Source organism: Prinia subflava, chromosome 19, assembly GCF_021018805.1.
Source record: "Prinia subflava isolate CZ2003 ecotype Zambia chromosome 19, Cam_Psub_1.2, whole genome shotgun sequence".
Taxonomy (NCBI): Eukaryota; Metazoa; Chordata; class Aves; order Passeriformes; family Cisticolidae; genus Prinia; species Prinia subflava.
Genome location: NC_086265.1, coordinates 9,170,715 through 9,196,569, shown reverse-complemented (window position 1 = coordinate 9,196,569; position 25,855 = coordinate 9,170,715). Strand labels below are relative to the sequence as shown.

The 25,855-nt window shown below is 55.4% G+C and overlaps 2 protein-coding genes across 7 annotated transcripts; one reads left to right on the top strand and one right to left on the bottom strand.

Moving 5' to 3' along the window:
* Positions 1-1,033: 1,033 nt before the first annotated feature.
* On the bottom strand, positions 1,034-14,158 carry TBX3 (T-box transcription factor 3). Of its 2 annotated transcripts, XM_063416232.1 has the most exons (8): positions 14,019-14,158; positions 12,964-13,408; positions 10,897-11,164; positions 9,516-9,662; positions 7,322-7,398; positions 5,889-6,046; positions 3,890-4,593; positions 1,034-3,294 (listed from the first exon to the last, which is right to left on the bottom strand). In XM_063416232.1, exons 2-8 carry the CDS (start codon positions 13,356-13,358, stop codon positions 2,848-2,850), a joined length of 2,196 nt encoding a protein of 731 aa, XP_063272302.1. In that variant the 5' UTR covers positions 13,359-13,408; positions 14,019-14,158; the 3' UTR covers positions 1,034-2,847. The 2 variants fall into 2 exon arrangements, with proteins under 2 accessions (XP_063272302.1, XP_063272301.1); XM_063416231.1 differs by lacking the exon at positions 14,019-14,158 and having other exon boundaries at positions 12,964-13,932.
* A 473-nt stretch (positions 14,159-14,631) lies between these two features.
* Positions 14,632-16,595, top strand: LOC134560342 (uncharacterized). 5 transcript variants are annotated; one of them, XM_063416234.1, is made up of 3 exons: positions 14,632-14,776; positions 15,385-15,445; positions 16,306-16,595. In XM_063416234.1, exons 1-3 carry the CDS (start codon positions 14,632-14,634, stop codon positions 16,568-16,570), a joined length of 471 nt encoding a protein of 156 aa, XP_063272304.1. In that variant the 3' UTR covers positions 16,571-16,595. The 5 variants fall into 5 exon arrangements, 1 of the variants encoding a protein (XP_063272304.1); XR_010082719.1 differs by lacking the exon at positions 14,632-14,776 and adding an exon at positions 14,783-15,107; XR_010082720.1 differs by lacking the exon at positions 14,632-14,776 and adding an exon at positions 14,783-15,286.
* Positions 16,596-25,855: the final 9,260 nt, after the last annotated feature.

The window sequence follows — 25,855 nt, the reverse complement described above, 5'->3', positions numbered from 1 at the left end:
TGGGGTTCGTGGGGGGAATTTTAAATTAAAAAATCGAGGGAAAAAAACCACTCCAGCAGGACTCCGTCGCCACTTTCACCCCCTGGGTCTCCCTTTATCTCGCCGGCACAGGAACCGGGGCCGCGGGCCGAGGGGCAGGCAGAGCATAGAACAGGATACGGGCTGGAAGTACATCCTTATAATATTTATTACTGGCGGAGGATGAATCGCTTTCCAATACACGGGCCACTAACTGTTGAAGGGATGGGGGGGAAAAAAAATCTCATTAACAAGAAATATATATGTTCTGCTAGGGGATGTGCTCATAGTCTGGCAGAGGTACAGCAGGGGCTGCCAGCTCTCCTCAGCTCTCCTCTCGGTGACCTCCCAGGCCACCAGTCCAGCCTGGAGATCTGCCCCCGTTCCAGCCGTTTTCCAGTTTAATCTCGATATATCGCGAGCCTAAGGGAGAGAAGGGGCGATTCCAACAAAAGGGCGAGAAACAGATTTTTCAAACCCGTGTATTTCTAGGCGAAAACTAACCGGGAAAGCCAAACCCTCTGCCCGGACAGGAGGGGAAAACGAGCCCAGCAACAGCATCAACTCCTGAGCACTTTACCTGGAAACTTTGAAGGAGGGCTCTGCATTAAAATTTAACCGATCTATTCTCTAATTCTTCACTTTTGCGTTATTAATTTATGACAGATAAAAGCATAGCTGAGCCTTTCTCATTAACTTTTCAAACGCCACTTAATATTGTTCCATTCAAAGAGGTGACTTTAGTAGCCTCTGGATCGACTTTGAAAGAGAGAGGGATAAAGGCGGAAAAGGTGCATTAAACAGCTTGCTTAAAACTCGTCCTTCCCCCCAACAATGCAAATGACACCACCTCGACTGGTTCGTACTGGCTCCTTCCAGGGGAAATATCTTAATTTTGGGAGCGGGGAAGGGGGTGGGGGAGAAAGGCAGAAGAGGGATATATATCTTTCAACCCCTCCATCCTCCCAGGCACTTCGGGGAGGGTTGGGGTGAAGGCATTTCACAGTACGCCCAAGACATTTCAATAAAAATTTATTGAAACTTCAGTGACTTTTAAAAGGGGGGGAAAAATTACAGAAAAAAAAATAGCAAGAACTTCTCAACATTTATATAACACAAAATATACCTTCATTTTTTTTTCTTTGAACCAGCTCTGAGCACCTGACTTTCAACCCAAGAAAATATGCACTCACTCAAACAAAGACAACAATAAGCACAGTAGTAAAACTCCATCGCAGGGTTGTTTTCTGACACACCGAGGAAACGGGCAAAAATAATAGAAAGTAAAGAAAATCCTAGAATCTTCACTTTTTTTTTTTTTTTCTCTCAAGCCACTGGAGAAGCCTGTTGTCGTGTATAAACGTAAATAACTTTGTGGTTGTTGACATTTGGAACACTGAAGAAATCGAAGATTAAAAGCTACCATGGCACACTGCTTTGTCTTTTTCTCTCTTTGAATTTTTTTAAGGTCTTTGATTAATTTGGTTTCTTTCCTCTTTGCCTTTTGCATTCGGCTCCTTGACCAAAGGACGAGGTTTTCCTGGGCTGAGCTCTGATTTAAAAACGGAGCCCTCACAAATGGGGGAATTTCTCCTCCGGGTCGGGATCTATGTTTAAAGGAATTACCGACTTGAAATGAAAACGACTGAAAATAAAAACAGAAGGAAAAAAAAAAAAGACAGCTGCAGCCGTATTTACAGAGATATGTACAATGTCAATAAATTAAAGTTTAATTTCGAGTATTCATATTCCACGTATTTACAAGAGTTATCAAATAATTACATAAATACTTTGTTTTAATAATAGTGTCCGCTCTTTTCTTCTTCTCAGTATGTTAAACCTTGTTATTGCATATACAATTAAAGAGGGAAAGCTGTGATAAATCTACAGTCGAGCTACAGAGGTTTTTAGATAAAATAAATTCAATTTTTTTTTCTTTCCAACTACACTTCTTATTTTTGTTGCTACGAGGGAGGATGTTTAAGGTAGAGGGACAAAGGTCTTATTTTTGTTTTTATTATTATTAATAATAATTTTCTTCCCTGGGATTTGAAACGAGCATTAAAAATAAACAACAAAACCCCACTGAAAAAAAAATACCACCAACCCCCCTCAAAATGAAAAAAAAAAAATTAAAAAAAAAAAAGAAAAAAGGCAGACTACTCTGGAACATGCAAAAAAAGCCACCAACTGGCTCTCAGACATCACAATAATATTTTAAACACACAGCTTCCCTTAATATCGACTAAGGGGGTTGTGGTTAACAACCCGCCCAGGAAACAACTGTTGAAGAACCAACACGCGAGTTACTTACACACTTTTCTTTCGGAGAGAAAAAAAAAATCACTTCTCTTACTTAATTTTTATTCATAAGCTTGTTTGATTTTTTTTTTGTTTGTTTTATTTTTTCTTTTAGGTATTTTTTTTCTTTTTCTTTTTTTTTTTTTCTGGTGTGTTTTGGTTTTGAGTTTTTATTTTTACACTGATAAAAAATAATAATAACAGGAGGATGCCACAAACCCCTCCGGTGCCTCGATCCGGCCAGTTCTGCTCCCTGTGAGGAGCCTCCGACCCCGCGCTCCCCCATCCCCGACCCTTTTTCCCTGCTCCACCAGATCCCTTTTTGTTGTTAAGCACGCACAAAACGCCGCGGGATTTTATATGTTAAAAAAAAAAACCAAAACATAGAGGAAGAAAAAAAACCTCAACAAAATGAAGGAGGGGGTAAACAACAACAACAACAAAACACTCGCGGGGTGGAGGATGTGGTTTCTTTCAAACAAAGTGCACTGCGAGACTGATTTGAAATGAGCCCCCGGGGCCCGGGGGTTACGGGGAGCCGCTGCGGGATCTGTCCTGCTTGGGGTCGAGCCCGCTGACCAGGCGCTGGATATTCTGCAGTTCGCTGGTGGCCGCCTCCTTGTCGGCGCCCAGCTTGGGGGACAGCGACACGGAGCCGGACGAGAGCGTGGAGGAGCGGCTGGTGAGGTCCGAGGCGGAGTCCAGGGGCACGGAGCCGGGGCTGGCGCTCAGCCCGCCCGCCTTGCCCTCCCCGGAGCCGGCGGCCAGGCCGGGCAGGGCCGTGGTGAGGAGGCTGCTGCCGTCCGACAGCGGCACGGGCAGCGGGTAGGGGCTGTAGCGGAGCCGCGGCCGCACGGCGCTCAGGAACGGGTGCCGGTGCACCGAGCTGGAGGCGGCGCTGGAGGCGGCGGCCGCCGCCGCCATGTAGGTGTAGGGGTAGGGGAAAAGGCTGCCGAAGGGAGACATGGCCAGGCCCTGCGGGACGGGAGGAGAGAGACGACAGGGTTACCGGCCCGCACGCCCACCGCGGGATGCTGCACGGCGGGACGGAGAGCTGCCCTCCCGCTGCCCCGAACACGCGGGCACGCAGCGGGGCACAGCCTGCCCGGGCTCTGCCCTGCAACGCGCCGCTCCCGCCGGGCCCACCGGGAGCCAAAGCGCCCAGGGGTCTCTCCCCCCTCTCCCCCTCACCGGGCGATTCTCTTGCGCCCTTTCACCGCGGGTCCAGCCCACCCTTTCCCGCTCCGCGGGGCAGCCCCGGGCACACCCCCCCGCCAGCGGCTCCGCTCCCCGGGCCGGGACGCGCCCACAGCGCCGAGTGCGCCCCGGCCCTGCCCCGGTGGAGCCCTGGAGGTCAGCGGGGAGGGGGGCAGAGCTCGGGGGGTCACGCCGGGCCACCCTCCCCGCCCACAGCTTTCCCTCCCAAGACTTTCTGCCAAGCGCTGAGTGGCCCCCGAGAGGGGCAGGGGGGGCACACCCAAGCGGGGAATTAAAGGAGGTGCCCGCTGCCCACCCCGTCCCCAGGGTCGGAGCCCCCCCGGCCCGGAGGGCGGCGCGGGGAGTGCAGTACCTGTGAGGCCAGGACGTGCTGCTGCAGATGGAAAGGCAAAGCAGCCGCCGACGCTCCCGAGAGTCCCTGGGCCGCGGCCGTGGCCATGACCGTGTTGTCCAGTCCCGAGACCCCGGCCGATGCCCCGGAGACGGTGGCGAGGAGGGGCCCCATGCCCGCGGCCATGCCGGAGAAGGCCCCCCCCATGGCGAACTGCCCGGGGTGCAGCAGCAGCGGGTGCCCGTTCCCCAGCGGGTTGAAGAACTGCTGGCCCGCCAGGGCAGGGGGAAAGCCGAGGTTCTGCAAGTGTCCCTGGCTCAGGTGGGCCGTGTTATCGGTCTGGACCGTCAGGGGGGTGAAGGGCTCTTTGCCCAGCAGCCGGTTCTCATCTACTTTGGGGCCATCCCTGAGGGGGCTTTTCAGTTCCTCGCCGCTCAGGCTTCCCCCCCGGGTGCTGGAAGAGATGGTAGCCGGGCTGTGCCGGGAGTCCGGAGGGGCTTTCTCAGTCCTCTCTCGGCTCCGACTCCCTGCCGAGTCCCCAGGGAAGAAGTGGCTCTTGGAGGGGCTGCCGCCCTTGTCCCGGGGGTCGTCCCCCGCGGTGGCAGCGGAGCTGGCCGGCGCTGGGGTGGTGGCGGTGGTCGTGCTGATTTTGCCCGACTCGTTGCCTTCTAGCAAGGGATCGTCTTTGCTGTCTGCATCGCTGTCTCCCTCGCTGGGGCAGAGATCTGCAAAACAAAGGGGGCCCGGCGCTGGGATCCGGCACTGCACACCCCCAAATCCCCACCGGGCTGGGAGAGGGGGCAGAGACGCTTCCTGGCCGGCCAGAGGTTTGTATGAAAATATTTCCCTTTTTTATTATTATATAAATAAATACTGCCCCCGGCTCCCACCGCCCACCCCGTCCAAGCCAGCCCGAGTTTTACACAACGCAGCAAAATTGGCTGCGAAACAAAGCAGCGGCCCCGAGGAGCGACCCCCCAGCCGGGCGGGCCCGGGGCCAGGGCTCCGCTCCCCGGGGCTCCCGGGAGCCCCCAGGGATCCCCCTCCCTCCCCGGCTGCTGAGGGGGGAGAGGAGGAACAGGACAGCAGCAGCCTCGGGGCAGGGCTGGAGGGCCTTGGGATGCGTCTCCTACGAATTTTTCCAAAGTTTCCATCTCTTTGAATGGGCAAACCTCGCAAACGCTCGCAGAGACACCCCGCAGCCGTCTTCATCACCCCTGGGCCCCCCATCCTCCCCAAACACATGCACGGCTTCGCTGGATTCCTCTGCACTTCATCTCCTAATTTCAGCGCCCCAGGTGTGAAGCTCTGGTTTGCTTTTCGGGTCCCCTCCCAGCTCCCCTCCCCTCAGCTCGGCAGGCCTTTCAAAAAACGAGTAAAGCAACTACAAAAAAGAGGTTGTTTCCTCCTCCCCCTGCCCCCCCCCGCCCCGGGATGGATTAATACACACGAGAGAGCTGCAGACAGCTCCCAACCCCGCACGGAGAAACCCAGGGTGACTTTTGTATAACAAAGTTCGGGACTGTATCCAGGGGAAAGATCCTTCCTCTGGTAACAGATTCAGTGAGCAATATTAATGGAGTGACTCCAGTTCTGAACTTTTGCCCCGTGGTCTGTCTTTGCTCCCTTGACTCGGAGCTGGCTCCTTTCTGAACCAAGGAGGGGAGGGATGAACGAGCAGCACGGGGAGAGGGAGGCCGGGGGGGAGAGGGAGAGGAAGAGTGAGGAAGGCAGAGAGTGAGGGGAAGAAGGAAGGAGACGGAAAGACAAAAAGAAGGGAAACAAGAACAGTGAGGGAAAGAGAGGGAGGAAAAACCAAAGAGAGAAAGAACAGAGAGAAGAGAGCAAAGAGACAAAACATGAGAAAAGAAGGAAAGAGGTAGGAAGGAAGGCAAGAGGGAAGGAAGAAAGGAAGGAAAACGGGCCGGTGCCAGAGGGCAGTGGCACAGGCCAGGACTGGCCACCACACAGAGCCGGCAGCCAGGCTCTCCCGGAGGAGACCAGGGGGCCCAGCCCTCACCTTTGAGGCTGGAGGTGCCCACGGCAGGCACGGCAGGACACGAGGACTGGGCAAAGCACTTGAAGGCCGTCTGCTCATTGGACGACTCGTCCGAGGTGGGGTTCTCCTTCTTCTGCCGCTCGTCGTAGACGCGCATGGACTGCAGGGTCAGCTGCTTCCTGCGGGCACAGAACCCGCTGGGATCCGGGCACGGAACCCGGGACCCCTCCCGGCCCTCCCGGAGCTCCCATTCGGGCACAGGAGCACGGGGGAATCGAGAGCCGCGGCTCCCTGGAGGAGCACAGCGCGTTTCTGGCACGCAGGGCTTGGCTGCTAATAAGAGGAGATTTCTTGGAAGCGTGAGCAGCTCCTCGGCGAGGGCTGATATTAAAGACGAGGGGCGGAGGGGAGAGGGAAGCATTCCCTGGAGATTAGCTTTTAAAAGGCAAGGATGTTCCAGAGATATGAGCCATCTTAATGGTTGCTAAGATTGCTAGGAAGTGGTTATTTTGTTAGGCACTTTATGTAATCTTTTCACCAACAATTAACCCGGAGTAAAAAATCTATTTATATTTAGAGAAATTAGAAATCATTTCCGTCCTGTGGCTCCAGCGCTGGCTTTATTTTCACACTGATGGACAAGAGGAGCTGGCGTGTGCATGTTTGTGTGTGTGCTGGGCAGGGAGAGAGGCCTCTTGGTTTACACCACGTTCCCCCCACCTTTTTATTTTGTTGTTCGTTTGAAAAAAGAGGAACAGATCGATTTATTCATTATCTAACCCCCTGTGCAAATGGCTAAAATATCCTGTTTCCTGTAACACAACAAAACAGACATATCCCCCATCAAAGGGAAAAAAATTGTTCCTTTTTCTCCCTGTAGTTTCTTCTTATATTAAAAATAAAAGCCTTGAGTCTCATTATAACGAGTTCTGTCTGCCTACCTGGAGCACAAACTGTGTCCTGCTGCGGAAAATATAAAGAATCTTCTATCATTAATTACTTCCATATTCATGAGATACCTCTGTCCAAACAGTTTATTTATATGTTTCTCCTCCACGTTTTAATCTTTTCAGTGCAGTCCCCAGAAAAACGCCAGAGGAGACTCAAGCAGTGCTCAGCCCTCACTTGTCCCTTTTCTCCAGCCCCAGATCCAAACTACACTGGAATATTCCCTCTCAAAATTTCAAGGGAAAGTTTTTCTCCGGTAATATTTGCTTAATGCACTGCACTCCCTTTGGCCAGGCATCCCCTGCGACGTGAAAACCAAACGTGGAAAGCAGGAAAGAATTCCCATGCAATCCCTTTGACGTTATTAACGCCAAGATCCTTATGGATTTTGGCGGGGGGAAGTGTGGTTTGGAGGCGAGGCAAGGTGATTTTGACCTCTGCTCGTGTTCTGAGCTTAACACGTGAAACCCAAACGAGGCGCCCGCACAGAATCGAGCCAGACTCACCTCTTTTCCCTCCTTCCATTCCCGGTGTCCCGAAAACCTTTGGCAAAGGGGTTGTTGTCAATTTTTAATTGTGTGATCTATAGGATAGGAGAGAAAAAAATATAGCCAGGGGGTTGGGGCAGAATAAGGAGATTTTTGTATTAAAAATCAAAAGCAAACCCCACTTTTCCCAGTTGTTGGCAGGATCCTGGCAGGAGTAGGACAGGGCAGGGGGCAAAAGTCCCTGTTTTTTGGGTGAATCCATGGGTTTTGCTGAGCCCTTTGGAGGCAGCCAGTCCCCAATCCCCCGCCGGGCCGGCCGGTGACCTGGACCGCGGTGGCAATGAAAGAGCCCCGTGTTGCTGCCACCACATCGGAATTAACTGAGCCGTGCAATGAGATCCATGCAAGTTATGCCTGTGCTTAAAACTCTTTAAATACCATAATTAAACCGCAAAGGAATCATACCCACCCCCTTGCTATAATAAAATACTTCATATAATCGCATTATGCTCCGTGTGTGTTGGGGCGCCAGGGGTGCCAGGAGTCAGTTCATATTTTTTAGGGGGGTGTGCGTGGGATTTTTTGGGTTTGGGTTTCCTCCGGGTTCAGGTTATGGCAGGGAATGGCTGTGGGGAGGGATGGGGGCTGCGGGGCATCCCGCGGGTGCCCGGTGCCCGCACGTCCCGTGCACAAAGCCGAGCTCACAGCCCGGCCGGGGTCACCCCGCTGGAACGGGATGCGAGCGGGAATGTCGCCTCCCCGCCGCTCCATCCCCGGCCTCGGACCGGGCTGGAAGCACAGCAACCCCCCAGCTTAGGAGCAGAGGATGGCCCCGAAAAGGAAACCCCGAGCGCGGGCAGGAGCGGCCCTGGCTCTGAGTCACCCCCGCCGCACACACGGGATCGGGAGAGAGCAGGGAAACCCCACTGCTAAAACCAGCGGGGCTTTTAACCCAGGTGCTCCCGGCCGTGCCTCCTGCTCCCCCCGCGCCGCGCCGAGCGCTCCCCGCCGCTTCCGCACGCCGCTTCCCAGCCGATTTCATGGCAATCACACAAATATGCTCCTTTCTGTCCCGCAGCCGAGCCGCCCCCAGCTGACAGAGCGGGCGGCCAGCCCTGCCCATCGCTCCCACAGCAAAGCCTGCTCCCCGAACACGCGTCTTCTTTCAGTTTCCTTGCGAGTGCCCGGCTGCAGGGAGAGCGGAGAATAGCCCGAGCCCCGAGGGGGAAGCGGCTTTTTGGAAACCGAGGGCAGAAGGGTACAGATCCCTCCTTTTCACCCCCGAATTTTTTACGGTCCCAGATGTAAGGGGCAGAGAGGGGCACAGGGGAGCTGCAGCGAGCGGGCGCTGCGCATCCAGAGCCTCTGCGCTCAACGCACGCGAAGTTGTAACTCACAGACAACAACAACAAAAAAAATCAAAGCCCCTTTTTTGGCTCCTTCCACTTGACTTAATTATCGTAAATTCGCCGTTTGCCACTCTCCCAAATATGCCACCTTCATCGCAAGCCACAATAAACCAGCAGCAATGGAAAGGCAGCATTTGCAGCGCTGCAAAACTTTCTCACACGGGCTTTTTCGGCCCTTCCAGCTAAATTCAAGCGAGATACCCCTCTCTGACCAGAGCATATTTCTGCACCACAAAAAATAATAAAACACTGCAGGATGCAAAAAAAAAATTCATAATATAATAATAATAGGAACCAGACGTGCTCTCCAGCCTTATTGCCAATTGCTGTTAAAGGAGCTAAAACAGCACAAAGGCCAGGAAGAATTACAAAATCTCAGCCCCGCTGCTCTCCCACTCTGTCTTTCGACACACGGAGCCGAGCCTTTTTTATTAATTTTTTTTTTCTGATGCATCTTAGATTAAATCCACACTAAGAGCAGCAAACCCCACCCCATCCCTTTTCTCACATTGGGGAGATTTATTGGGGGGAAAAGGGTAGGAAAGCCCTAAACATTCTCGCCCTCACCCCCAGTCCTCCCTCCTTTTAATTGCCTTCCCCGAGGTCGGTATTAGGAGAGTGCTCGACCCCCTCCCCCAGCACTTTCCCGAAGTTGGATCAAGGAGGTTTTAGGGGGAAAGATGAGGGAGGGGAGAGAGAGAGAAGAGCGGGATGGGCTTCGTGAGTTTTAAGGGAACAATGCAGAGTAAAAGTTCTCTTAAAAGCCAAAACACGTAAAACAAATCCTCTCTTAATCTCCTTACCTTATCATTCTGGTATGCGGTCACTGCGATGAATTCAGTCTCCGGGAAAACGTAGGTCCTGAACGTGCTGTAAGGAAGCTTGAGGATATCGTTGGCTCGGACGATGTGGAACCGGGGCTGGTACTTGTGCATGGAGTTTAAAATGGTCTGGGGGGAGGCAGCGGCCGGCAGCAGAGAGGTCAGGAGGGGGGGAAAGAAGACGGTCAGCAGGAGCAGCATTTCCCCCAGCCATCGGCACTTTCTCCTTCTAATTTGCCTTCCCTCTCCTTCCTCCCCTCACTCCTCCTCCCCGCCAAGCACACTCCAAACACACGCACACGCCTCGCAGCATCCAGCTAAAAGTACTGACAGCTCCGGCTGGCCGGGGTTAGGCTCTCGCTGGACCTCTCGGAGGAGAGGAGAGAGGGGGGAATCCCCTCGGAGCTCTGCTCGGAGAGGGGGAGAAGCAGTTTGGGCTCCCGCAGCAATGCCTTTTGATTTCAGAGTGTAAAAAAATAAAACCAAGTAAAGCAGCAGCAGCAGCAGCTACGGTTGCAACACCACCACGAGAGCCTCGGCTCGGTCTAATTGCGTGCCCCAATTCACTTAAGGCCTTGTGCGAACGGCAAAAATGCATCGTCTAATCAAATCACAGCACCAAATGCAATCTTCGGCACATTAGAGATCCCCCGGCCGCGGCCACCACCAGCAAGCCCCGGCTCCGAGGCGGAGGCTTTCCCAGGAATAGAAAGAAATGGCCAGGATCGACAGAGCACTTATCAGCAGGTTTGTTTGATTTCACTCTCAGGGTAAGTTTTTATCTCTGCACACCCGGTGAATGTAAAGGAGTGGATAGACATGAATGGGCAACTTGACCTCTGCTTTTGGTCCCTGTTTATTTTCACTCCGGCTTGCTTTACATTATCCAGATTAATATAGATTTAAACGTTTGCGTACTTAGGCCTTTAAGCCCTTTATACACATATGCATATCGTTTTCCTCCGCTTAGAAAGTGCGATCGACTTTATTAAAAATATATATAGATATATAAAGTCACCGCAGCTCTGAGAAATATCGAGTTGCGCTCCGCTGGAAATGTATCCCTAAAGTTAACGCTGCATGGCACGGGGAGGTTACAGAGTGAACTCCAGGCTTTAATTCTGACCCCAGCAGGAGGAAAAATCGAGGACTATTACAAAGGGGACAGATGCCCGTCCCCGGGTGCGCGGGGAGGCGTTTCTGCCCCGTTTTCCCCCATCCCGGCCGCTCGCCGGGGCTGCCAGCGGGGCCGGCCCGGCCCAGCAGCCGCCGTGCTCGGGCACAACCCCCCCGGGACCCCCGCTCCGGCCGGGTGCCGAGGGAGGGGAAAAGGAGGGCCAAGGAAGGTGTAAAAGGCACTCACAAATCCGTGCTTGTCAGAGATGTTGTTAGTGAGCTTCAGCTTGTGAAAGGTGACGACTTTGGACATCCATTGTTCGCCGGTGGCCGGGCTGTCCGGGTGGATGTACATTCTCTTTGGCATTTCAGGGTCAGCCTTGCCGGCGACCATCCACCGGGAATTGTGGAATTTGTACCTACAATCATCGGCCGCCACAATATCCATCAATAAAATGTACTTGGCCTTTTTATCCAGTCCAGTGCATCTCACTTTAAATGGAGGGAACATTCTCCTATGGGCAGAAGGGGGAGGGAGGAGGCGGATGGGGGGGGGGAGCAGAGGGGGGGGGAAGAAAAGACAAGACAAAAATAAAATAAAATTAATTACAGCGTTTAAATAAGCTTCTGAAATTTGGTAGCGCCTCTACCAAGCAACTGCTTCAGCTTTCAAAAGCAGCAGAGTGAGCTTGTGTCCAGCAAAAAGGTTTTCCCCCACCACCACCCCCAGCGAAAAGGTTTCTCAAATGCTTAAAAGTTGCTGGGGAAAATGGTCCCTGGATGGGAAAGGTACGCATTCCCTAGAAATCTGCAGGAGCCTACCTCTCTCTGCCATTCCTAAACAGCAAAGGCCCATTTGGGGCTCTCTGATCTCTCATTAGTTTCCTTTTGGCCTGCTAAACAAAGAAACGGGAGCTGATCGCACCCCGATAAAATAAACCGTCTGAACTATTCCAACCCAAGCTCCCGACAAAGTGCGGAGTTTTACACTTCGCAGACGGGAATAAAAAACCCCCAGAGAGGGCAGCGTGGCTGCCGGGGCTCTCCCCGAGCTCCGGCCAGCCAGGGATCCCCCGGTGCGCCGAGGCTTCCCTGCAAACCCCGCTCGCAGCTCCGGCTCGGAACTGCAACAGGATACCACAAATTTGCTGTTTATTATATCGAGTGGTTGGCATTCAGCAAATCTCAACTTAAAAGGAAACACATGACTTTGCAACATGTAAGAGCTCTTAATACTGGCCGAGGCTTTCACGCAAAAACTTTTGACCACAATTAACAGAAAAAAACTTCGGGGAAGCAGTAAAATGGGCGAGAATTTTTTTTTCTCCTTGCTGCTTTTAGGGCTTGTATTTATTTTTTTTTTCCCTGAGCCTGTAGCCTGCAACTGGTGCTTTGCAAACAGGCGAAGCTCCAGCAAGGCCATCTAAGAAGACTTTTCAGGAGTGGCTTCCTCGAGTAATTCTCCTGGCAAACCACATGTGGAGAGTTTGGGAGGTTTCTCAGAGAGCCCCTTAGAAAAACACCCGGGTGCAAAGGGGGTTTTCACCCTACGTATCATCACAGCAATAGGCAGAGTTGTAAAAGAGTCCAGATGTCAATGAGTAGCGAATATAGAGAGAGATTTCAGACGGGTAAACCTATAAAAAGCAGAAATGCCGAGCGTGGACGCGCCGTGTGTGTTCATTCATTCCCACGTGAAGGTTACATAAATACAGGGACAGGCAGTGCGGAGCTGCAAACCCTTCCCTGCCACTCCAGCAGCGGCTGCAGGACGGCTGGGGAGTTTTGTCAGCTTTTCTGTAAATTTCCGGACATAATCAGTCAGCACAAACCCGGCCGAGATCCCAGCACAGGGAGAGGCACAGCCTGACACACCGAGCCTATCTGCCCTCCCGCCCCACCAGCAGCCAGACGCCGCTCCGAAGGATTTTTTCCTTCATTCCCCTTTCTTAAGGAAGAAAAACTGCGTGTAGAGAGGCTGAAAAGCAGGCCAGCCCCTTCGCCAACCCCAAATTATTTTCCTGCTGCTCCCAGTTTTCTCCAGCACGCATTAAGCTGCTGAACCATGAAGGGACCCTCTCACCCCTGCACACGCACACGCCGAGCAGGGCCGGGTCGTGCTCGGGCTTTTCCCGGCAGCGTGGTGGCCCAGACGGGCTCGGATCTTCAGCCGCCTAAAGCTTTCTATAACTCCAGGTGAAAGCAGATTTACGGAGGAAAGCGCCGGAGAAAGAGCCTCACCCTGCTGGGGTCCAGAGACCGAGGGGTGGGGGACAGGGGGGGAGAAAGGCACGAAGCCCCGAGCCAGACCTACCTTCCCGATTTGGTAATCACCATCTCCGTGCCTCTTTTATGGAACTGCTCCCAAAGCTCTTTAGCTTCCAGATGCACTTTCGGATCGTCTTCTACCTCTTCCTCTGGCTCCAGAGTTTTTAAAGGCCTCAGATGGGCTGCTGCCTGGTGACCCAGGGAGGAAAAGGGAATGCCAGTCTCTGCAGCCCCCACTAACTGATCCATGATGGGTTTAGCCAGAGCCCCGGGAAGGGAGAGGGCGGCAGCCCCGTTGGGAGGCAAAGCCAGAGCCGGGAAGAAGGGAGGCTGATGTCCCAGCACAGCGCTCATGGCAAAGTCCGGTGCCCGGTGCGGTAAAAAAGGATGATAAGCCATGCTTGTCCCAGGGATTACTGGATCTCTCATCGGTAAATTCATCCACTCCACTCCTCGGTCTTCCTACTGCTGGAGTAGTCCCGGAGTGGTTTCTAACAGCACATCACGAAGAAGAAAAATTAAAATAATAACAATAACAGCAATAAAACACCAAAAAAAAAAAAAAAAAAAAAAAAAAAAAAAAAGGTTTGGGGGAAACAAGCTCTAAACAGCAGAGTACATGAGGGAGAGGCAGAACTTCTACAGCCTACAACTTCCCGAGCCGGGGCACATCCCCAGCCCTCGGGACAGCGGATTAAAAGGATTGTTCATTATCAGTCTTGCTTTTTCTCGTGTTCGGTCTCTGAGGTTTTGTTTTGCTTTTTAGTTGTTTGCGTTTTTTTCCTGAGTGTAAGTCCTTGCGCTGGAAAAGAAACGCCGAAGAAGGGAAGAAAAAAAATCCACCGGGTTCGCTGTCTGCTCCTGTTGCCGCAGAAGGGCTGGACAAGCCGAAATCCCTTTTTTTCCTTCTTTTTTTCTCTTAGTCCCAATCGCCCTTCTCTTCTTCCGTGGCGGAGGGTGACGGCTCGAAGCTGGGTTTTCTTTCGGGGTGGCTGGCTCTCTGCCCCCTCCCCCCCACCCCTCCACCTTTCCTCCGTACGGTCAGGCTGCAGAGCAGAGGCTGCGAAAGGAGGGAAAGCAGAAAGAAGCAAACAAACCCACCCCCCCTCGCCGGCCGAGGAAGGCTCCCGAGCAACCTTCAGCAGCAAAAACTTGTAGGGAAATCTCGTTTCCGCCTTCCTCACTCCCCAAGCAGGAGCTGGTCAGGGTGCCCTGATTTCCATCAGGATCTCTTCTTTCTTTCACCCTCCTCCTTTTTTTTTTTTTTTTTTTTTTAATTTATTTTTCCCCTTCTCTTTCTCTTTCGCTCTGCTTAAAAAAAAAAATCTGGCAGAATTATACTGTCGTCTCTATAAAAGAGAGAGAGAAAGCAAGAGGGAAAGAGAAAGGAAAAGAAAAAAGGGGGGAGGGAGAAAGAGAGGAAAAGAGAAAGAGAGAGAAGAGAGAGGGAGAAGGAGCCTCTCGGCTCTGAGAATTCCCTGTGAGTCTGTGCTCTGCGTGCACCCGATCGTAGGGATGTGTTGTGGGTTACAGGGGAGCTGGAGCCGCCTTGATTGGCTCTTTGACGCTTTCGGACCAATTGTGAGGCTCCATAGGCGGGGTTCTGACAGCTCGGGTGGAGGGGGACAGCGCCGAGTTATAAAAAGAAGGTGTCGGAAACTGTAACGCTGCAGCAAAGCATCACTAGTACTTGGGGCCGTGTGAATATGTCAACATGATCAGAGGGGAGGGAGCAGCGAGGGAGGAGGGAAGGGGCCGGCAGCGCCCGCCTCTAGGGGGGTGCTGGGGGCCGCCTCGCCCCCCGGCCCCGGCCTCCCGCCGCCCCGGCAGCCTGGGCACTGCCCGGCCGCTTTCCCCCGGTAGGAGCTTCCCGAGCGCCGGCAGCGGGGGGGCTCCACGCCTGGCGGTGCAGGGCTCCGAAGCCGCGTTCCCCCTTCCCCAAACGCCGCCGGTAGCGTAGCGAGGGGACCCCTGTGTCCCCCCCGGCCCGGAGCCGCCTCGGGAGGCGGCCGCGCCGCACGCCCATCCCCGAACGCCGCGGCCGCCGCCGCTCCCCGCGGCCGCCGGGCTGGTGTCACCCCCCTGCCGCTGCCCCCGCGCCGATTCTCCCCTCCCCGGCAAAGTTGCTTTCTTTAAACGACACCTCCAGGCCGGGAGCCGGGCGCTTTCCTTCCCCCCGCCGATCTGGGGGTGAGCTCCGGGGCTCGGGGTGGCTCCGCGGCTCTTCCCCCGCTCGCAGCTCGGCTCCGGCGGCGGCAGCGGCCGCGGCCGCCGTTATTATTGTTGTGGTGGGCGGCTGGAGGCTGCGGCGGACGGGCGGCGGCTGCCGCTGGATCAGCTCCGGCCCCGGCGGCTCCTGATCGAGGAGGGTGCGCGCAGGGAAGCGGGAGGCCGCTGGAAAATGGGATTTCAATGTATTTATTATTCCTTTTTTTTTCCCTTTCTTTCTTCGGCGTTGCGGATTAAGGCCACTCGGCTGGCACCGGCGCCGACAGGGTTACGCTCCCACACCCCTCCTCTTCCACGAGGTGCGCGGGGAGGAGACGGGAAGTGCGGCTTTCCCTGCGCCCGGGCCGGGGCAGCGCCGGGCGGGGGGGGCCCAGCTCCGGGTGAAGCCGGGCCCGCATGGAGCCAGCCACCCCCCGGGGAAGGCGTCACGCGTGGGTCTGATCCGACCCCAGGAAGAGGGAAGAACCGGGCAGGATCCTCCCGGGAAGTTTCTGGGGAGATATATCCCTTGGGGGGGTGGGTGAGGGTGGGTATGGGTGTGTGACAGCGCAGGGCAGCAGGAGGGGGCTTGTGACTGTGCGTGTGGTGGGCACGGAGCGCCCACGCGTGTCAGGCAGCGCTGGGAGGTGCCGAAGCACTGCCCTGCCCTGGGGAGGGAGGGGGGGAATCTCCTGACGCCCCCCACCCTGCTTTAGCGAGGGGAGGATAATCCTCCGGGAGCGGAGCGGGGGAGCGCGGGGGCTCGGCGCTGGCTGCGCGCAGATGGGAGCGGAACCTCTAAAGTGATTAGCTCTTCTAACATTGCATTTTTGACGCACATGGTTAAGAGCGCTTGGCGCCAGCTTGGTGAAGTCCCTGTAGTAACCAGCGTCTAGGATCGCTTTGCATTCACCAAAATATCTCCCCTTTGGTCGGGGGTGGGGGTGAAAAGAGGAGGAGGGAGGAAAGGAAGCGGGAATAATGCGTTCAAAGAGGATGAGGGGGGGGAAGCCTGATGTGTTTCACCAAGCCAGGAGCCCGGTTACCCGCGCAGCGCTCGGCTGCGCTGTGCGGCTGCTTATCGACCAGGAGAGCGAGTCTTCCCAACCTCCGCTCGGAACCGGTTCTCGGGCTCCTGCCGCGGTGGGAACCCCCAAAGCCTGTGTCTTCCCTTTATCAGCGTCCACAGCAAACGCCCGGCGGCTTCAAGAAGTTTACTGCAGTTTACCCCAACCGGGCCGCCGCTCTCTCACGGCGACCAGTGGGTGCCCGCGGGCTCCCGCGGGACAAGCGCTGCCGCCCCCGGCCCCGCCGCGCCCCGGGCCCCGCGCCCGCCCCGCTGGAGCGCGCCCTCGGCGCCGCGGCAGGAACCGGAGTCGCTGCCGCCCTCCGCGCCCGCCCCGCACCTTGCGCCGCGCTCCGCACCCACTCGCGCAGGAAAATAAAATGTTTGCTGCTTATGATTTCCAATTCCAGCGTCTGCCTAATGGCGTGCAAACTTCCGCCAGTTCCGAGTGACCTCCCCGACGAAGCCCCCCGGAGACTCGTATTATGAAGGGAGGCTGCACTAATCTAAGATCAAAAGCGGGAAGGTGCGAACAGTCTTTGTCTCCCTTCGGCCGCCTCATTCCCCCTTCTGTGTGTGATAAATCTACCCTGGCGCCGACTGCGCGCTGGATGATTAATTTGCAAGCAAACAAAAGGGACCTGATGGCCAGCCATCTTAGTTAAATATTGGCCAGTGCTTCCAGCTACTTGTTAGCCTCCTCTTTGCCAGAAATAAATAAGCGAGGCGCAGAAGTAAATAAATAAGGAGACCCGCAGAAATGAATGACAAAGCGAAGGGATGGTAAGGGAGTTAAGGGGAAAAAAAAGAAAAAAAAAAAAAAAAAAAAAAGGAGGCCGGGGTGGCTGACGGTGAAGTGCCTGGAGCGGGTGGAGGTGGGAATGGGGCTGGTGGCGGGGGGAGCCAGGGTGATAGCATGCTGAGATAGCCGGCTGCCCCCGCGCCTCCCGGCCTGTCTGCAGCCCGGGCTTGCACCAAGGCCGACACTATCTTGGCTCTTCAAAGAGGCATGAAAGGTCTCCGCTGTCTCCCGGAGAGCGGCCAGGCCGGGGCTCTCTAATCTCGGAGCACAAGAGCTAAAGGCCAGGGCGGGGGGAGCGGCTTCCAGCCTCCCCAGCTCTTCTTCACTCCACCACCGCCAGCACCTCGATGGGTTTTCCCCTGTTCAATCCAGACCCCGGGTCTGTGGTGGCTGAGCGGCTGGGAGAGCTCCGCTTCCTCGGATTTCACCCTCCTAAGCAACTTTTAGCGTTTGCACGAGAGCTCGGCGCTGCAGCGAGCCTTCCCCGTGCGTGTGTGTTGGAGGTGTGGGAGGAGAGAGGCTTTGGCTCTCTCCCGGTGGCCTGAAGAGCCAGCTGGAGGAAAGAGGCAAGAGGGAAATAAAGGCAGCCCGGCTTTCGGGCCCACACGTCCTCTCCCAGGCCTGCGGGAGCAGCTCCGGGGCGTGTGTGCGTGCGTGGCGGGGCTCTGCGCGCTCCGCGGCCTCTCTGGAGATGCGCTCTGGGTGTGTGGCACCGGGAGGGATTCGTGCCCTGGGGCACTCCGCCAAGCCCTGCTCCCACAGCAGCCCCTGAGGTGTCCCTGACACCCCCTCCGTGTGCTGGGTGCTCTGCAGGAAAGAACAAGCCTGGGTGCATGGCGAGCAGGGCCAACGTGCACGGCCTGAGTGGGGTTTTGCATCCTATCTATGCATTTCCTTATCGCGCCGCCTGTTCCAAGCATCCCCAGGGGCCCGGACCCATCCTGCCTGCAAGCAGCTCTGCATCCTGCAGGATTTATCCCTCTCCTCCCTCCCTTTCCCACGGCGACAAGGCCTCCGCTCCGTCTCCTGCCCTTCAAGAGGCAACACCCCAGCGTGGCCACACTGTGTTTATCCGAAATAAAACGCAGTGGGCTGGTTTACTTTGGCAGGTTTGCAGTAAATACTGGCTGGAGCACGGGGGGCATCTGGGGAGCGGTGATTACACGCTTCTTCCGAGGGAAAGTCTGCCCAGCCCCGGGCAGGCCCTTCCCCAGCCCCACAAAAGGTGTCAGGGGATGGGGGCCATGCTGACACAGATCCATCCCGGAGTGGCACTGCAGGCCACAAGTGTAATGGAGCAGGTCCCTCAGGGAGCTCGTCTATACACTCGGATTATACACACTGCTGTGGGGAGAGGGGGGGATCACTAGAGCAGTTCTCTGCCTTGTCCTTTGGCAGAGCACTTCCTCCAGTTGCAAATTGGATTTCATGGAAAGCTTGGCCTAAAATCTTTGAAAAATAACCTGCCAGAGTCTAAAAAAAAGCGTTGTGAGGCATTAAAAATATCGAGAATTAAATCCCCCATGTCTGTCTCCAAGCAGGCTCAGCCCCATCGTGTCCCACTGCAGTCAAAGGGGCCGTTCCCATCTCCCTGAACAGAAGATCCCCACCAGGGGGATCAGGCCCCCTTCCCAACACAGCCGAGGTGAGGGCTTTGCAGAGCTGGGGGAAGCCCAGGGGCAGCGTTACCTGTTGGAATACCGGGGACATGAAGGGAGGAAAGCACCACTTGGAGAGGTTTCTCCCTCACCACCTCTCACTGGGATGCAGTCCTCAGGGGAAGGCTGCTCGTGGCCCAGCCTGGTGGGAGCAGTGCAGCACTGAGTGTGGCAGAGCCACTGCGTGGTCCGGCTGTGCTGTGCCCCCGCGCTGGCAGCGAGCAGCCCTGCACAGCTCCCAGCTCCCCTCGCTCCTCCCGGGCACCCAGAGCCTGCTCGGGATCCTGCCGGGTGCTGGCTCTGCTGGAAGCCCAAAACATCGGCCCCACGTGCTCAGGTCAGCAGCCCTGCCCCGATTCGTCCCCTCCCCACAAGACCTGCGTTCACCTTGTCCCCATCCCAGCCGCTCTGACATTCTCCAGTTGCCTCCACTTTGTCCCGGACTGGAAAAGAAAATAAAGGAGCACCCAGAGCTGCCTGCTGCAGCTCTCCCCTCTGCCTCGGGCCAGGCCCAGCCTCACCGACCAGGGCATGTCAGGGCACAGCAAGGTTTGGGGCTGGACCTCTTTCCTCCCAAGCTCACATCCCTTTTTACCTTTCCTGAGCCCTCTTTGCACCATTCAGCTTCTGCTTGCCACAAACCAAGACCCTCTGCACTCACAGATCCGGTGGCCCTTTCCACCCCCTGGTCTTGTTCTTCTCACCGATGTGCTGCTGGCAGAAGCAAAATGAAAGCCCTGTTTACTCCCTTGCCCTCCCTACACCCATCCTCCTGCTTCCACCAGCGCTGGCCAAGCAGAAATTGTAAATAGAGTTCACTATTTGGATAAGTCTTTTTTTTTTTTAATGCCCAGGCCATACATCCAGTTTGCCACTCAGGAAGTCGCACTAATTGTCCTTTCCTATAGTCAAACAGATCTATCTTTTCAATGCTGTCTTTGTGTCTCTGCGTGCGAGGGAGAAGAGGGAATGAGTGGATACGTTTATTCAATTATTTAAACACACACACAGCACAACAAGAGGGCCAAGGAGCGCCGGTTCCTCCCGCAGAAACCCTCCAGCTCTCCAGACGCGGCACTGCCCCCCCACCTCCCCGCAGACCCAGCAGAACAAGGCACTCGAGAGCACCCGGCAAAGAGACCGATTTTATCTGCTTTGACCATCAGCCGTGTTCTTTAACAACCCAGAACCGGAGCCTTTCCCATCTCCACACGCCCCCCTCGGGCGTCTCCTCCGCGCCCCCGGCCCCGCGGGGCGGGCGCAGCTCCCCGGGGCTGGGAGCGGGGTCGGGGGCGCTGGACAGCAGCGGGCGCACGGCAGAGGCCGGGCTGCAGGTCACGGAGCGGAGCGGGAGCCTCTGGCACCGCCACCGACACACACTCCGCTCCCGTTTTCTTCAAGATGCCACCAAGTCACCCGGTCATCGATTGATACCCCGGGCGGGGGGAGGACCAGCTGTTGCAAAAGGACATGGTAAATCTAATAGGGGCTGCTGTCAATAAAGAAATGACAGGGAAGAAGAATCGGCTTCTTAAAGTCTGCTGAACTAACACTCATCATGCAGCCGCGGACACGTATTCTCCATCGAAGCCTGGTATCCATTACTATTTTCCTTTCTAGGTTTCAATTAAAGAGCTGTAACCCCCACACGCACACCCCAAGGCAGGGCACACATGAAAGGCAAGAGGACGCAGCGGACAACTCCTGCCAGCCCCGAGCCTCTGCCGCGCCCAAGCGAATCCCCCCGGCCCCGGGCGGCCGGGCCGGGGCAGAGCCGCGGCCGTGCGGGCAGCGGGAGCCGGCACCGGCACCGCTCCCTCCCGCCGGCGCCTCTCGCCACGGGCTGCAGGACCCCAAAACTGCTGAAGGTGGAAAGGTGGCTGTCCCCCGCGCATCGGGGGCAGAGGAGCTCGGGGCGCGGCCGTGGGGCAACCACAGCGCGGCCGTGTCCCCAACAGCTTCATTTCACTCTGCCCTTCTCGCGTGAAACAGATCCTGAATTACCCTCAGCTCAAAAATAAATTTAACAAACTCCACCTTTTTTTTTTTTTCTTTTTTGGTGAAAAAGGGAAAAGCTTTATTTTTTTTTTTTTCGATGTCCCAGTTAGGAGGTTCGGGGCCGGAGGGGGAGGCTGGGAACGGGATTTTTTTTCCTCTCCTGGAGCCCTTCTGTGCGTTGACCCTTGGCATCTGCCTGCGAAGGGCGAGGGAAGGGCTTCACCCGCCCTCCCTTCAAACGGGAGCTGCGAAAGGCAGCCGAAATGTGCCAGCTCAGCCCTGGGAAACCTTCGGGTAGCGGCAAATTTCTCTGAAGAACTTGAGCGCTTCGGTCAGCCTGAAACCATCACCCGACGTGCAGGGCAGGGGGCTGCGGGCTCCCTCGGAGCGCCACTGCACGGGGGGTGGTGGACGGAGAAAGTCCCGTCCTCCTTCCCCACCGCTCCCCAAGTGTCCCCACTGCCAGGGGACACCTTCGCTCAGCCCCTCAGCCCTGCTTTGGGGGTGCTGACAGCCCCCCACCAGCCCCCGGCCCGTCGGGGCAGCGGCTCCCTCTGCGCTTCACCAAAAACTCCTCTACGCTCACACATCCACACAGGATCCAGCAAAACCCTCCGCAGATCATTTCCGCGGGGAGCACGACAAGATGGAAATAAATAATAATAATAATAATATTTTTTAAAAAGCAGAAAAATAAATCAAGGGCTCCTCTCTGTCTCTGGGGCGTGGGAGGTTTTCTAGCGCAGTTTTATTTTAGTTTAGTATTTTGAACAAACTTCAGATTGATTTCCGGAAAGCGCAAACGCGCACACATGGGAAAGTGAAAAAACCGGTCCTTCGAGGTCATCTGAGAAGGGGAGACGGGATCTGTATCCTTCTTCCCCGCCTGCCCCCCGAAAAAAAAAAAAAAAAAAAAAAAAGTAACAGAAGGGGAAAGATCCCATATTTTTATAGTTTAAAAGTACTTTGAATTATTTGCTTTTAATGGCACACGTGGCTGCAGCAAAGCCGGGCTCTGCTTTCGATCTTGCACTTGCTGCTTGCTTTTCTGTGCATCTATGTCCGTGTGTGTATATACATCTCCAGGCTTTACAGCCCCCATTTCACGGCCAGGTTTCTCTCTCCTCGTCTCCCCACCCTTTCCCCTGGACCGAAAACAAGTCCCAGGCCACTCTTGCTCCTGCGGTAATTACCGTTCTGCTGGCGTTCAGAAACGCGGGCAGAGCCGGCTTCTGCCACAGCGGTTCTCTGGAGCAGCAGGAGTGTTGCGAAAATTTATTAAACCCAGATGATCCGGGAGTTGGGGCAGACGGAAAAGATTTCCAATTAAAGCCGAGCGGAGCACAATACAACCAGCTCCGCGTCGCAGGTGTAAACTGCATTTGTGCAGCTCTCGCTGCGCTTCCCGGAGCGGCTCTTTCCCCCTGCTGTAACTGGGGTTAGAGGGGAAAGGTTTAGGGTTATTTTTCCCGCAGGAGATTTTGCCGGGGAGCCATCGGGCTCGGCCCGGCGCCGGGCTCCGCGGCGCGGAGCATCTTTCCCCGCGGTCGATGCGCGCCTGGGCGGCTCGGTGCCGGCAGCCCCGCGGGGCCCCGGCCGCCACCTCCTAGCCCTGAAAAGTCCCTGCTCACCTGTTGCTTCAGCCGCTGCTCTAATGGCATGGGCTTAGGGGGAAGCTAAAACGCTCACAAGCGGTCTCGGAAAAGCGGCGGCGGGAAGGAAGGGTTCCAGGTAGATGGGAGATGGGGAAGGACAAAACAGGCGAGGAGCCGGGGCATCGCTCCTGATCCTCGGGATAGGAGAGGAGATGGCCTCTCACAGAGCACGGACACTTTCTGCTCATTTTGGTACCGGTTCTCGGGGGTGTTGGGAGCGTTAATTCCCCCCGAAAACTGGTTCCTTGTTCATCAGGAGGACTCAGGAGCCCAAATCACGTCGTGGTCCGTGGGAGCCACCCCCCTCAAACAGCTTTTTTTCTCCTTAGAGTGAGGCTTGACACGCACTCCGTGCGCGGGGCACTCAACTTTCTGATGTTACAGTCTAAATAAGGGAGAAAAGCATTAATGAATGTTTAATCCTTGTTTTCTTTAAATACCATTAGGACAATTGTCCGGAGCCCGGGTCAGGGAAAAATGCTGTTCAGTGGAGACAGGAAGGCGACGGCTTGGAAGGAGAAGGGGGGATTTGAAGAGCGAACAAGTGGGTGCACAGTGCCTGGAGCTCACCCTCTGCAAAGACAAGGTGTGATTAATGCCCCACACTTGTGGAGCCGTTTGCCCCTGCCCTGGCTCACCAATCCTGCTGCTCGTCCCCCACAGCGAAGTAAGCAGAGCAGATTGTGAAGCCTCTGCACACTGGGAGGGGGGCGGGAGAGGGGGAAACGGGAAAGAACATACGAGACAAGCCCGTCCCAAGAGCTGGAGTGGGCAGAGTATTACATGTACAAACATCCAAACAAGATTCGAGCAGTACAAAGCGTCGGAAAATCCAGAGCAGCCACATAAAAAGAGAAGTTAAGTAGGAAGTGGTGTAAAAGTGTTGTCATTTATTTTGCCTTCCCTTACAGATGTTCTGCATAAAGCCCTATCTTAATGAGACGGAGAGAGGGGAGGAGGGAGGGCTGAACGCCGCCTGAACCCCGCGGGCGGGGAGGGGGCGCGGGGGTCCCGCCGAGGGCCGGGCTCGCCCCGCGGAGGCTCCGTGGGCTCCGGCCACGGGATGGCGCCGCGGCCGCCGCCTCTCACCTGCCGGAGCGGGGCTCACCTGGGCGGCCCCGCTGCCCCGGCCCGGCCCGGGGCATCCCAGGCCCGGCCACTCCCGAGGAGCGGGGCAGCGGCTGCAGCGGTGGCAGCGCTCGTCCGAACGGATCGCAATAAAAGAGCTCTCCGAAGTGACAGCCGGGCGTTTATGGGCTGAGAGACAACGCGAGGCATCGCCGCAGCATCCCTGCTCCTGCGCCGGGGCCCGCGGGTGCGCAGGATAACCTGTCCCAGGGGACGGGGGTGAGGAAGGGGCGAGAAGGGGATGGGGAAAGTTCAGATCCTGGCGGTCAGAGTTTGGCCACCGGTACTGGCAGCTCCCGAGCTCGCCGAGAGGGAGGAATAACGCAGCAAGAGAAGCCAAACTTAGGGAGCGGGAAGGGAAAGATCCGTTCTTCGGAACAGCTGGACTAAAAATACCCGCCCTCCCCCTCCAGACCGAAGGCTGGGTGAAGGTGTACGAGATCTAATATTTCAGGTGACATAAGAAGGGAGCAAACACCCTGCCAAAAGCATCTCTCATCCCGCACCACCTCCTCCCCGAACTAGTGACCATCCCCCGCCAAAAAAAACCTCCAGCAAATAAATCCAAAGTCACGTCTCGCTGTCACCCACCAGCCAAGAAAAAAAATTAAAATTAAATCGCGTTTTGCGAGCCCTGCTCCTCCCGATCAGAGCAGGAGAGGAGCAGTCGCCCCTCGCTGCCCCCTTCCAGGGCAGGTGCGCCCACCGCCCGCTCCCACCACCCAACCGCGATCCCACCGCGCAGCAAAGCGCCGGGGACAGTAGCTGGGTTTAAGCATAAAAAAGAGCCTGTTTGCTTCTTTATTAGTGTCGAGCCTACTCTAATTACGAGAAATCGCTGCTCTCGGGCTGAAACGACGTGTTGTCCTGTGCTTGTAAAATACATTTCAAGTAATTCTTTTCTGTCTATAAAATACAGCGTGTGTGGGGAATATAAATAAACTGCTGTCCATTTGTTTAATGCTATTTTAGCCAAATTGACTGGCCGGATTGGAATTCGACATAAAAGCTTTAGTTTGCAAAACATCCGCACTGGAACGTCTGGGAGACAGGGCTCGAGCTCCAGCGCGACGGGCACGTTAACTGCATTAAAACCCCTCCATACATTTTCGAGCTTTTGCTTTTTTCCCCCCTCTTGCAGCACATCCACCCGCTCTCCTCCCCGCCTCCGGGCGCCTGCGCCTGGTTTTCTCCAAATGAAGTATTTTACGTGATCGATGGAAGGAGTCATTTGGCCCATAATTAGGTCAATAAAATCAATGTTTATTCCTCTGATGGCCTGAAAGCTAATAAATTCCTCTTTTATATTCGCTCCCTCCGAAGATTAGAAACGAGCTGCCCCAGCCCCAGCAGAGCGGGGTGGGCGGCAGCCCCGGCCGGCGGGGATCGCTCCTTTCTGCCGGGGAGCAGCGCTCCCAGCCCGCCAGCAGCCCAGCCGCTGGCACGAAAAAGGAAAAAAAAAAGTTTATAAAGAAAAAAAAATCAGAAAAGAACCCCCTACTCCTATCCTTCCCCGCTCCCGTTTATTTTTCAAGACAAGCCAATTTACAGCACATCCAAATTGAGTCTAACCCCCCTCGAGCACCCCCCCCATCGCGCACACACACGCTCCACTCCTGCCTCGCAGATAACTTTATTTCGCTTGATTCCCTTTGGAGCCACTGTTAGTCATGGACACGTAGGGTTTGGAGGCGCCTTAGAGAAATCCTATCAGATTTGGAGAAAGTAAAGCTTTTGAGATAATTAAAAAAACCCAACCAAACCAACCAAAAACTCCCAACCTCAACCCGCGACAGTTTTACTTTTCACGCGGTAATCGCGAGGAAAAAGCTTCGCGGTCCTAATCAGATCAATATAGAGACACACAAATCTTTGCGAAGGTTTAGCAGTTTACAGTGGGTTCCAGACCTTTGACATACATTGCGGATTAATTGGGCACTGTCAAGAGGGGGGAAGAGGAGGTGGGATTCCAGTTAATTAGTCGAGAAATGAATAAAAACTAAACATTATCGGAATTGTCTGCGGGTCCCGGTTTGTTAGTGGGGATTTGGGGATCAGCTTTTGTGTGCCGTAAATTGGATCTGAGTAGCGTGGTGCTGTCTTACACTGTCGTTTTGTGAACTGGCGACAGCTCGAGTCCATGGGAAAACTTAAAGGGAACCTGGGGCCGGTCACAGAGCCTCATTATCTCATGTCGGATACCATCTTTCGGGGAGAGCGTTTAATCAACAGTGGCACACAATCCTCCCCTCTCAACCTGGGCAAACCGCACCACCTTCCCTTCCCTCCGCCCTGCAAACGGCCCCAGAGGAAAAAAAAAACAACAAAACACAGCCCAGGACCCCCCTTTCCCGAGTGGGTGACACCGTCCCACGGGCTGGGAGGCGGTGGCGGAGATGCCGCGGCCAGTCCCCCGCCGGGCA